This window comes from Helianthus annuus, chromosome 9, assembly GCF_002127325.2.
Source record: "Helianthus annuus cultivar XRQ/B chromosome 9, HanXRQr2.0-SUNRISE, whole genome shotgun sequence".
Taxonomy (NCBI): domain Eukaryota; kingdom Viridiplantae; phylum Streptophyta; class Magnoliopsida; order Asterales; family Asteraceae; genus Helianthus; species Helianthus annuus.
The window spans coordinates 84,998,427-85,011,280 of NC_035441.2; the positions used below are offsets into that span (position 1 = coordinate 84,998,427).

At 40.9% G+C, this 12,854-nt stretch overlaps 1 protein-coding gene across 1 annotated transcript in view; it reads left to right on the forward strand.

The window, feature by feature from the left end:
* The window catches only part of LOC110900916 (extensin-like), a 32,079-nt gene extending 22,337 nt beyond the window's left edge, over positions 1 to 9,742 (forward strand). Inside the window, exons 3-5 of the mRNA XM_035976966.1 lie at positions 8,541 to 9,259; positions 9,332 to 9,567; positions 9,633 to 9,742. Of these exons, the coding sequence (XP_035832859.1) occupies positions 8,541 to 9,259; positions 9,332 to 9,567; positions 9,633 to 9,742 (1,065 nt within the window). The remainder of the gene's footprint in view (positions 1 to 8,540; positions 9,260 to 9,331; positions 9,568 to 9,632) is intronic.
* The last annotated feature ends 3,112 nt before the right edge of the window (positions 9,743 to 12,854 follow it).

Sequence of the window (12,854 nt, forward strand, 5' to 3'; positions counted from 1 at the left end):
TTAAAATTGATTTGAATGCTCAAGGCACAAATTCTTTTATAACTTGGGAGAATTATTTAATATTATAATCTTGTGAACGAATTACATGTTCCTTTTGCGTTCAGTAGCCCGGATCCAGTCCGGGTTAAAGATCAATAGACACACCACATTGCGTAAAACCGAGGTGGGTAAACCAACGGTTACGTCTTTTATTAATATAGACATAATGCCGGGTGTACGCCTACACCCGGATGTCGAGGTCGTGGCCATTTCGTAAAATAATGCCAAGGATATCCGGGACATGGTCATTAACCCCCCAAAGGCTTTTAAGTAACAAGACTATTTAAACGAGCCGATCAAATTATTCAATTAACCACCAAACGATGGAAGATTTGATGCTCGATCAAGCGGTATTTTATATATACCGTAACCCAAGCCCGTAACACGGAAAATAAGTTAAAAGTATTTACCTTTGCAAGTATTGTCCTTAATTGATTAAATCATAGATATCTTTTACTGGGGCTCCTATTCTGGAACGAAGGTTTTAAAATAACCTATTAGAATCCTAACGGGTCTTAGTATTAGCCGTAGCCTAGACCGGTCAGTTTCAAGGGATAGATACGGTTTAATCGCGTGAAAGGCGAAAACCGAGAATGGAATGTGATTCTGACCCAACAAGTTCAAAGACTTGTTTTATATGGGTTTAATGTTCACACTCTGGATTTTGGGGTCAAAATAATATGGTTTGACCCGTATCGACTAATTTATGTAAACTAGTCACATAAGCCGAACCGTGCGCGCAATAGGCGCAACGGGTAACCGTAAGAGTCCTACACTTGTTTCCTAAGTCAATATGCTTTAAAGAGGTTGTGGTATCAGTAGGATACCTTCCGTGATGCCCGTAGTGAGTTTAAGTTTATTATACGCCCCGTAGGGGTTTTCCGGTCATTTTAAAGACTTTTAAAGGAGGTTTTAGAGTTCTACAGGAAATCTGAGTTTCCCGATCAGTTTACAAAGTCTAAAATACTTTATTTATTATTTAAAATCAGTAGCAACTGGAATCAGGTCAAAAGACCTCATAGAACTCAAGTTTTGGCCGAAAAGGGCATATTCGGTATTTACCGAACCGTAGCCATAACCGCAGGTTATGAGCAGGTTAAAAATGATTAAAAATCTTTAAAAATCCCGAAATATTATTTTACAACAGTGAGTAAAAGGTTTGGTGTCGAAATCTTGGTTTAGGTAGGCGTTATGCTAATCGCGCCGTTTATTACAAAAGTTTCTTTTAATTGCGCTATTTAGCATAACTCCCATTCTGGACCTCGGATTGGCGTGAAATTTTAGGGACATGCTTAGAATAAAGTAAGCAAGGTTATGGTCCCTTCACGTGTCCGAAATACTCGTTTTATTTTGAAAAGGGCGTTACGGTCAATTTTTAAGCAATTAACGGAAATGCGTAAAAGACTCGGACAAACAACGAACCGGTCACAGAGGGTGATACCATCACGTGACCTGGTCCTAAGAGAGTCCTAAGGCATATCTACATTGCACTAAAACGGGTCAGAACTGAAGTCAAAGCAAAAGTCAAACTTTTGCGATATTCGGCTCCGAACCGGGTCAATATAGCAAATGGCCGAATCAAACGAGCTTAGACAAGTTAGTATACTTATTATCATGTTTTATGAGTGTTCAAACAGGTTTCATATCATCTTTATTACAGATTATGCAAGAATCGCAAAAATGGCTTTCTGTTGACTTTTTAAGTATACGTTTGACTCGACATTTGAACTAGTTAGAGTGGTGATCAGGGGGAACCCTTTTAGGGGTTTATTACCCACATAAATACCAACACATAACTACTTTTGATTCGACAATTTACTGGACCGTTCATGATTTATCGTAAAGTCAATCGTTAGTTACGACGGATTGACTTTTAGGCTAAACTAAGCAAAAACAAAGCCATAGAAGGTTTTGCATACTTACAGAGACTTAGTGCACGACTTATGATTACAGAAGAACACTTGGGAGCTTCAGGAATGATCAGAAGATGTGTTTTGAGGTGTGGTGAACTTATGCACAATGTAGGCCTATTTATAGTGAAAGAATGGCCTTTAGATCATTACAACTCAGGCTACAAGTGAGTATGGATGTTCAGCAAGGTGGCCCTTGATGCTAGGAGGCAAGTAGGGGGCACCCATGCTTCACTTATTGCACTTTTGATCGTTCACAACTTCAAACAACAAGTCTGTCCAAAGTTTCTGCATCTGGGTGGTTCACGCGGCCCGCATGGAAGATCAGGCAACCTTGTACGCGGGTCGCCTGAGTTCTCATATCAGAACGCGTAATTGCAGAAGGCTCGCGGCCCGCATTAACTTACCCATAACTTTTACGCGGCCCGCGTTAGGTCTAAATTTCTGGATTTTTGAATCTTTTATAATCATTGCCTAAATCTTTGTAATTAATAACGAAATCTTCGGTAATTAATAACCTGACCTTTCGGGTTTGAAGGGGTAACTTTGCGATTTGGCCCTCGATTATTTACAACTAACGGCCTCGTGTTATTTACCCGCATTGTTAAGTCCCCGGTTAGTTTGTTAGTTATCCGGAAAGCCTTAACTTCCATTGTTGACGCTTTTAACCCTTCTTATACGAATTTGATCATAACTTTCTCGTTTTAAAACGGAACTTCGCGGAATTTATATGGTACATTCTAGTGAGCGTATTTTACTGTTACAAAGCCTCGGGTACGTCAAAGGGTCACTCAGAGGTATAATTAAACATGTTGACACAGTTAACCCCTGCAGCTTGTAATCTCTCACTTTCTCCCGCGTTTCGCTTCCGTACGATCCATGATTTATTCGTTTGAAGGTACGAGCATCGTTTAGGGTTACTATACAGTATACTTACCCTTGTTTGACATTTATAACCCTCGAATTTACATACTTTCAAGGTTTGTCAACTTTAGTCCTTTATTTAATATTAAATGCCACGTGTAAACTTAAGATACGTGTCAATACATCATTGGACACAAAATTTCGAGGTGTTACATCCTCACCCCCTTAAAATAAATCTCGACCCGAGATTTACTCAAACAAATAGGGATATTTCTCTTTCATCGTGGATTCAACTTCCCACGTGAATTCGGGACCTCTCCGGGCATCCCATTTAACCTTGACTATAGGCACATGCTTTCTTCGAAGCTTTTTCACCTGTCGGTCTTCAATCGACAAAGGCTTCTCCACAAACTTCAAGCTCTCATCTATATGCACATCTGTGTGTGGGATCACCAATGATTCATCAGCGAAGCACTTCTTTAGATTGCAGATGTGGAACACATTGTGAATTCCATTGAGCTCTTCTGGTAAGTTCAATTTATAGGCAATTGACCCGACACGTTCGATAACCTCAACAGGTCCTATGTATCTCGGGCTCAGTTTGCCCTTCTTACCGAAACGCATCACCCCCTTCCAGGGTGATACTTTTAGTAACACTTTTTCACCTACCTCGAAGTGAAAATCCTTACGCTTTGGGTCAGCGTAACTTTTCTGCCTATCACGGGCAGCTTTGAGACGTTCCCGAATCTGGACAATCTTGTCCGTTGTTTCGAAAACTATCTCTGGTCCTGATAATTGGACCTCTCCCACTTCCGCCCAACAAACAGGCGATCTACACTTTCTACCGTATAATGCCTCGAAAGGCGCAGCCTTTATGCTGGTATGGTAGCTATTGTTGTAGGAGAATTCGATTAGGGGTAGGTTCTTATCCCAACTACCACCTAAATCGATAGCACATGCCCGCAGCATGTCTTCCAACGTTTGAATAGTACGCTCACTCTGACCGTCTGTCTGAGGATGGTAAGCCGTACTAAAATTCAAACATGTGCCCAAAGATTGCTGGAAGCTTTTCCAGAAATGTGACGTGTACCTAGTATCTCGATCGGAGATAATAGACACAGGTATGCCATGTAAGGCTACAATCTTGTCAACGTATAACTGGGCTAAAGTGTCGGAGCTATAAGTCTCCTTGATGGGCAAGAAATGAGCTGACTTGGTCAATCTATCGACTATAACCCATATCGTGTCATTTCCTTTCCTTGTTTTGGGTAACTTGGTGATAAAATCCATAGTTACACACTCTCATTTCCATTCAGGAAGTTCAGGCTGTTGTAGCAAGCCAGATGGCTTTTGATGCTCAGCCTTGACTTGCGCACAAGTTAAGCATTTGGCTACATAAGTGGCTGCAGACTTTTTCAAGCCTATCCACCAATAATTTGCCTTTAAATCCTAATACATTTTGTCTGCTCCAGGATGGACAGAATATTTGGAACTATGGGCTTCCTGGAGGATAACATCTCATAGTCCTCCATAAATTGGAACCCATATTCGCCCATTCAATCGCAAAATTCCATCCTTGCTAAGAGTTAACTGCTCCTCAGTTACTCCTAACTTTTCCTTAGGATAATTAGCTTCCAACACAGCCTCTCGCTGTGCAGCTAATATCCTTTCAATCAAGTTATTCTTGACTTCAATGCTCTTAGCATTGATTCGGATGGGTTTCATCCTTTCTTTCTGGCTTAGGGCATCAGCGACTACATTCGCCTTGCCGGGATGGTATCTGATCTCACAATCATAATCATTTAAGGTTTCCATCCAACGGCGTTGCCTCATGTTCAACTCCTTCTGATTAAACAGATGTTGAAGGCTCTTGTGATCTGAATAGATCACAAACTTGATTCCGTACAGATAATGCCTCCACAGTTTTAGTGCGAACACAACGGCACCCAACTCCAAGTCATGGGTGGTGTAATTCTTTTCGTGCACCTTTAACTGTCTCGACGCATAGGCAATCACTTTGCCTTTCTGCATGAGCACACACCCCATGCCAGTGTGTGACGCGTCGCAGTAAACTACGAACTCTTCGGTACCTTCCGGTAGCGTCAACACAGGGGCGTTGCTTAGCTTTTGCTTTAAAATATCAAAGGATTCTTGCTGCTTAGGGCCCCAATCAAATTTTTCCTTCTTCTTGGTCAAGGAGGTTAAGGGCGCAACAATCCTTGAAAAATTTTCAAGGAATCTCCTGTAGTATCCTGCCAACCCCAGGAAACTACGAATTTCGGTAGGCGTCTTTGGCAAACCCGAAGCTTTGTAATGGTAAAATATATTCACTAGAATATGTGGTAAAAATTTCATGAAGTTTCGTTATCGTATGAGAAAGTTATGATCAAAACCGTACACGAAGGGTTAAATGCGTCAACGTTGAATTTCGTGACTTTTCGGGTGAGCGCAAAGTTAACCAAGGACTTTACCATGTCTGTTAATGTCCCAAGGTCCTTTAAAATCATGTTTGAGGGTTTAATGAGCAAGATAGATAGCCAAAACCTCGTAACAAAGGACCAAGGACCAAAACGCAAACTTTAAAAAAGGTTTTTGTGGATCAGATGAAGCCAGGCGGCCCGCCTGGCACCCTTAAGCGGGCCGCATGACCTGCCCAGCATCAGAAACAGCGAACAGGTGTCAGTTTGGTCTGTTTTCCGAGTTGTTTACAGCTGTGGTCCACTCCTGAGCCTCACCAATGATATTACATGCAACTAGGGGCACTTGGATGCATCTCACAACATTCCTAGGCTATTGTGGCAGCTCTAAATCAGATCAAAACCTGCATAAAAGGGTCTTGAAGTAGTAACCAAGAACACTTGCATTTTCAAAATTCACAAGATCGACTCCTGGAGCTTTCTGGACGACAAGGCACCTTCCTAGTGATCTCTAAGCTTATTTAGGACCATTGTAAGTATTCATAACCCTCTCTAATTCGTCCTAGCTTAGTTATTCAACCGAAAGTCAATCCGTCGTAAATTTAGTTTGACTTTACGATTAAACGAAAATGGCTCAGTCATTTCTCAAATTGAAAGTACCTACAAGTTGGTATTTATGTGGGAAACAAACCCTCAAAAGGGTATATTCTGATTCCCGCTCTAAGCATGATGATTGTCGAGTCAAAGCTTTTCTTAAAAAGTCAACAGAATGTGTTTTTGCAAAATCTAGCATAAATAGCAATGTAGGTCACATGCAACCTGTTTGATCATCAAAATAACTTTGTAATTAACGTAAGAACATGTTTCATCATGATCAACTCGACAATTTTCAGTTAAACCCGGATCGGAACCGAAAGTCTCCTAAAATGACTTTTTCTTTGACTCTCGATTAGGATCCGTGAATGCATGTTTGAGATCTGTCTTAAAGCTTATTTTGGACCATTTTTATATATGTACAACTCTCTGAGATTTTACAAACTTGGTTCAACACTTATCCGATTCATATGCATGTTTCCGGTTTATGCTTAAATATGACTATTTTGCCCTTTTTGCTATAAAACGCGATTTTTGAAAAAGTGAAAGAGTAGAAACGTTTGTTACTGATTTATAAACTTGCACCAAAAATTTGATATCAGTTTGAGGTCCAGATTAAGAGTTATGCACAATATCGTAATTTGAAAGCTTTATGTTAAGTAAACGGCGTAATTAACGGATAGCCTATTTAAACCTACTTTTTGATATAAAACTTTTTACCCACTGGTGTTATATAATATTTTGGGATTTTTGATGATTTTTATTTAATTTTTGGCTGATCGTATCATAGGTCTCTAAGTTTAATTCGGTAAATAACGAATTTACCCTTTTAAGCCATAAAATGAGTTTTATAAATCTTTTTGACCCCAAACCTTTTTCCACTTATTTCATTTGTTAAATAAATTATTTTGAGCATTCTGGAAATATAAAAATATCAGCTTTCTTTTGAAAATCCGGAAACGGCTCTAAATCGCTTATTTAAGCGTTTTTAACGCCTAGTATGCACTATAATCATATTAAACATATAAGGTTGATACCTACTGATATTCTTAGCATATTTTTATGAAATAACAGTAAGTATAAGTTTTTGAACTCAGGTTTCCAGTTTTGACACTTTTAGCCCTTGTGAAATTACCAAAATACCCCTAAGGTGCATAGTTTGATTTTAAATGATAAGTTTCATATATGGGTCATACCCTACTGTTATAATATGTTAAATTAAGTATTTTTACTGTATGAATCAGACCTACAACTCAGATTTACAAATTTAACTCTTTTATAATCTTTTAAATGACTAAAATGCCCTTATAAGGCATAAGTTGAGTTTAAATTCATTCGGGGCATAATAGAACATAACTTACTGATATTATGACATACTTAGAGCATATTATCTCAGGGAACTTGCATATGACTCTTATGGTTACCCGTAACGCTCTTTTAGCGTTCGGTTCAGTTATGTAACTAGTTTGCATAAATTGACCGAAACGGGTCAAACATTATCATTTTTGTCTCAAAATCCAGAATGTATTTAGCATACCCATATTATACAAGTATCCAAACCTGTCGGGTCTAAATCACGTTCTATCCGGTCTTCGCTTAATCGTGCGTTTGAACCTTATCGTCCTTAAAACTAACCGGACTAAGCTTAGGCTTAAATAATGATCCGTTAGGAATCTAATAGGTTATTATAAACCTTTGTTCCAGAATAGAAGAACCAGTAAAAGCTACCTTCACTCGCTAGTTGTGATTTATACTTACCAAGGTAAATACTTTTAACTTATTTTCCCTATACGGGCTTGGGATACGGTATATAAAATACCGCTTGATCCGACATCGAATTCTTTAATCGAATAGAGGTTAAATTTATTGAGATGCCTTGTTTTGAATGTGTTTTATTGCTTAAAGCCTTTGGGGGGTTAATGACCATGTCCCGGATATCCTTGGCATCATCTTACGAGATGGCCACGACCTGAGCACGGGGTGTAGGCGTACACCCGTCAGTGTATAACTCTATATTGTGGTGTGTCTATTAATCTTTAACCCGGTCTACGGATCGGGCTACTGAACGCATAAGTAACATGTAAATCCCTTACAAGATTATATTGCATAATTATTCCAAGTTATTAAAAATATTTTTATGCCATGTGCATTTAAATCAATTTTCAACCTTTTTCAAAATGAGTCAGTTAAATTGTATTTACCAGTGTAAATTGACGTATTTTCCCAAAAGGTTAAGTGCAGGTACTACACGTAATAGGCTGGCTGTCTTCTAGAGCGTCCACAATAAGTCTCGCAAGCTTGGATGACAATAAATCTGTTGAACAATATCTTATTTTTATTTTGATCCGCCTGTGGATCCGTTTCAACTATTAGTGATATTTGCTAACACACTTTATTAAAGTTGAAATGAATCTATCTTTGCTTCCGCTGTGCATTTATATATTGTGTTGCTTGTCTATGATGATGCCAACTACGTCACTATACTCCCCACCGGGCCCACCGGTGACACATGGAAAATAGGGGTGTGACAGGTTGGTATCAGAGCCAACTCTGAGTGAATTAAACACTAGCCTTTTGTGTTTAATCTCAGTTACACAATTGCACATTCCTCGATTCTCGAGTCTAGACAAAGAACTTAGGAAATATCCAAAATTTGTTTTATTTTCTAACTTTGTCTTATATATATTTTGTTGTATCACTTGTTTGATTTTGACAGGTTCACAAAATGCCGCCACGTATGAGAGGAAGAGGAAGGGGACAAGGAGCATATGTAGCCCCAAACGACCATGAAGCCGGACCTTCGCACAGGCGAACACCTTCAGGCTCCCATAACACAGATGCTCAAAATCTGTGGAGATCCTTTACTGAACCCGCAAGGCACTCGGTTTCACAGAGTACCTCACCTTCTATCCCACACTCCTTTGGGCCTCAATCAGAAAATGAGCCCCACAACTCTCACCAGTCCTATATTCCTCTCCAAGGACATCAATCACCCTCTGACCACCCATCACCTGTTTTCCAAGGCCTGTTCAACCCTGCTGACTACCTTGATGTACCTATGGGTTTTAACCCACTTGGACCAGAAGACCATTTCCCTGGCGACAATGCGATGGATGTCGATGAAGATACCGATCCCTCAATGCCACCATCTGGAACTCCGAACCAACCTATCGAGATTTCTGATGGGTCACCATTTGTGGGATCACCATACAATGGTCCCGACAGCTTTGAGGTGAGATTCAGGCAGCATGACTGGGTATTTACCCCTAGTTACCATAACTCTCCCCTGCACCAGCCGCAACACAGCTCTCCCTTGCACCCCCAGCAGCAGCAGCAGCAGCCACAGCAGCAGCAAAATCCTTCTGAGGATTTCCGGCGTGATGTAGTCACTCCACCGCCGCCACCACCTCCGGTTTTGCCTCCTCCGCCTCCGAGGCGAAGAGGAAGGAACGCACGGATGTCCACACGAGGGGGAATACGCATCGGCACCCCTCCACATTCAGGTAGCAGCCGGTACTCGCCACTTCACGAAGAACCTGAGATGGGAGAATCTTCACATCCCGTCTCAGAAGTAACTTCTGCACCAATCGCGCCACCACCACCACAGGACTTCGGGAACCCAATCCCTGCTTATACTAGCGCGGCAGCATATAATCCCTTCGAGCAGACGTTTCCCCCAGGTTATAACTTTACAGAGGATCCCTACTGGGTAGCTGCAAACTACAACTCTCTCAATCCGGAAGGTACTTTTGGAGGTCCCTGGACTACGGGACAACCGACCTATGGATACCCATCATATGGTTATCAGCAGCCGCAGCCTCCTCAACCACCGCATTATTCGCTACCACCGCCGGCACCGATGATGTCGCCGCCACAAGTTCAAGAAATCCTTCAAGGGATAAACGATGTGCGACGTGAAATGCGGCATGAGTTACGGGAAGAGCGTCGGCATAATCGTGGGATGTTTAAGAAGATGGTGGATTTAATCAAGGGAAAAAGCAAGAAGGACTACTAAATCCTTTGTTTGCTAGTTATTTAATCATGTCCCTGCGAGGACATTTATTTCTGTACTCTGCCCCTGCGTGGGCATATTTTTCCTTTCTGTTCTACCCCTGCGTGGGTTTGTTTGTTTGTTTGTTTGTTTGTTTCTGTTTGACCCCTGCGTGGGTATGTTATTTGTGTAAAAGTCCCGTTTAGGGCAAACTCTTGTTAGTTAATTTTATTTGAAATGGTTAATTTAAGTTTTTCATTTTTAAATTATATGCATAAATATAATATACGAATAAATGAAAAATAGCAATTATTATTTTAATTTACCATTTTAATAATAAGAATCTTAAAAAGGTAAAACCTAGCTTGAATGTCATATTAAAGACCTGGCCAATATGGTAGAACCTGTTAAAAAGATTCGATCTCTGTTAACATCTGTAAACATGTTAGCATTCCTGGCTAGTGTGATCCGTAAAATCACACATGTCACCCTTTTAATAAATTATCCAAAAATTTATCTTCTATATATATATTTGATTGTGACATAATGCCTACGGGTTATAACTAATGTCATATAAAACAAAAAGGCAGCCGTGGTTTATAGACCCCCTACCAAGAAAAGGATTGATTGTTTTAATTGTTCAAATTTTAATCCTATAGAATCTAAATTTAAATTTAGAAATTGTCCAAGTGACTAGGCCTATTGTGCCAACATATATTTTATTCTAGGGTAAAGTAGCTAATAAAAAGTCCTGAATGAAACTAATTAACTAATATGGCTCTTATTTACCATGGTTAATAAATCGTCAAGAACGATAATACTGTTTAGGCTTCTAAATAAGACCTTGTCCTTACTTTTATGTAGCACCTAAAGCCACATGGCTAAGTCTGAAGAAGTAAACAGTCACTCAGAGGAAGGCCCAGATAACACTAGAATACATATAACTGGTGCGGAGCTACAAGCATTAGTAGAAAATGCTGTTGCCAAAGCCATTGAAAGGCAATATAGTGAACCAAGTAGGACCCGACGTAGGGCCCGGTCCGCGCCACATTCCAAGACCAAGGGTCATTCGGAGGCTCATACCAAACCACTCTCTAAGAAGGATGCATCTAAGAAAGATGAGCTCAAGAAGGATGATGAGCGACATTCATCCAACCAAAACAGTATCCCGTCAAAGAAGGTCGAGCATAAGTCAGAACCACGTGATAAGTCATGCACATACAAATACTTTGTCTCATGTAAACCCCGAGACTTTACTGGGGAGAAGGGAGCAGTAGACTGCATGACCTGGTTGGACGAAATGGATACGGTAGTAGATATCAGCTGGTGTGCTGATCGGGATGTAGTGAAGTACGTATCCCAATCGTTCAAAGGGGACGCACTAGCGTGGTGGAAATCCCTCTTACAAGCTGCTGGAAAGGCCACACTTTACAGTATGTCATGGGATCAGTTCGTAACCCTTATTAAAGAGAATTTTTGCCCACAACATGAAGTTGAAAGGATTGAGTCAGACTTCGTATCTTTGGTGATGAAGAATCTAGACTGCCAGGCATACCTCACCACTTTCAATACTCTATCTCGATTGGTTCCATACTTGGTAACCCCAGAGCCGAGAAGGATTGCCCGTTTCATTGGGGGTTTGGCTCCTGAGATTAAGGCAAGTGTTAAGGCATCGAGGCCTACAACGTTCAGATCAGTAGCTGATCTATCTCTCTCTCTCACCCAGGACGTAGTTAGGTTGAGAGCACTTAGGAACTCGGAAGAGAATAAGAGGAAGCGTGAGGACGGTACCTCACGGAGATCGGAGAAGAGACACCGAGGGAATAACGACCACAGGAAAGGGTCGGGATTTAAGAGAGATGGGCAACAATCAGGGGATAAGCCCAAATGCAAAACCTGCAAGAAGAATCATTTTGGGAAATGTCTCTTAGAGTCGAAATCGCAGTCCCACACGAGACCCTGTGAAATCTGCAAATCTACTAAGCATACGACTTTGAAGTGTAAGGATCTGAAGGATGCAACATGTTACGGTTGCAACGAAAAAGGGCACATAAAGTCTAATTGCCCAAAGAACGCTAAGAAAGCCGATGATGGAAAGAAGACCAATGCAAGAGTCTTCAAGATGGACGCTAAGGAAGCTGTTCAAGATGACAACGTGATTACAGGTACCTTTCTTGTAAACGATATTTTTGCTAGAGTATTGTTTGATTCTGGAGCAGATAAGTCTTTTGTAGATAATAAGTTCTGTGAGTTGTTAAAATTACCTGTAAAAGCCTTAAGTGTAAAGTATGAGGTGGAATTAGCTGATGGGACCATAGAAACCGCCTCAACTGTTTTAGATGGATGTGTTATATCCATTAGGAACCACTCTTTTCCATTATCCTTACTTCCCTTTAAGCTAGCCGGTTTTGACGTAGTGATAGGTATGGATTGGTTGTCACATAACCAAGCCCAGATTGTGTGCAACAGAAAGCAAGTGGTAGTTAAAACTCCGTCTGGTGAGTCACTCACTATTCAAGGAGATACCCAGCATGGGTTGCCTGAGCAAGTGTCCATGCTCAAGGCATCCAGATGTCTGCAGAAGGGTTGTGTCATTTACATGGCACAAGTTACTGTTGATGAGCCAAAGCCAAAGATTGAAGATATCCCTGTCATTTCGGAATACCCTGAAGTGTTTCCGGAAGAACTACCTGGCTTACCGCCAGATAGGCAAGTGGAGTTTCAAATTGACATCATTCCGGGTGCGGCGCCAGTAGCGAGAGCACCATATAGGTTGGCACCAACGGAGATGAAGGAGTTAAGGATGCAGTTAGATGATCTGTTAGCTAAGGGATTTATTAGACCTAGCTCGTCTCCCTGGGGAGCGCCGATTTTGTTTGTCAAAAAGAAGGATGGATCGATGCGTCTGTGCATCGATTACCGCGAGCTTAATAAAGTCACCATCAAGAATAGGTATCCTTTGCCTAGGATCGATGACCTGTTCGATCAATTACAAGGGGCAAGCTACTTTTCAAAGATCGACTTGAGGTCAGGCTATCA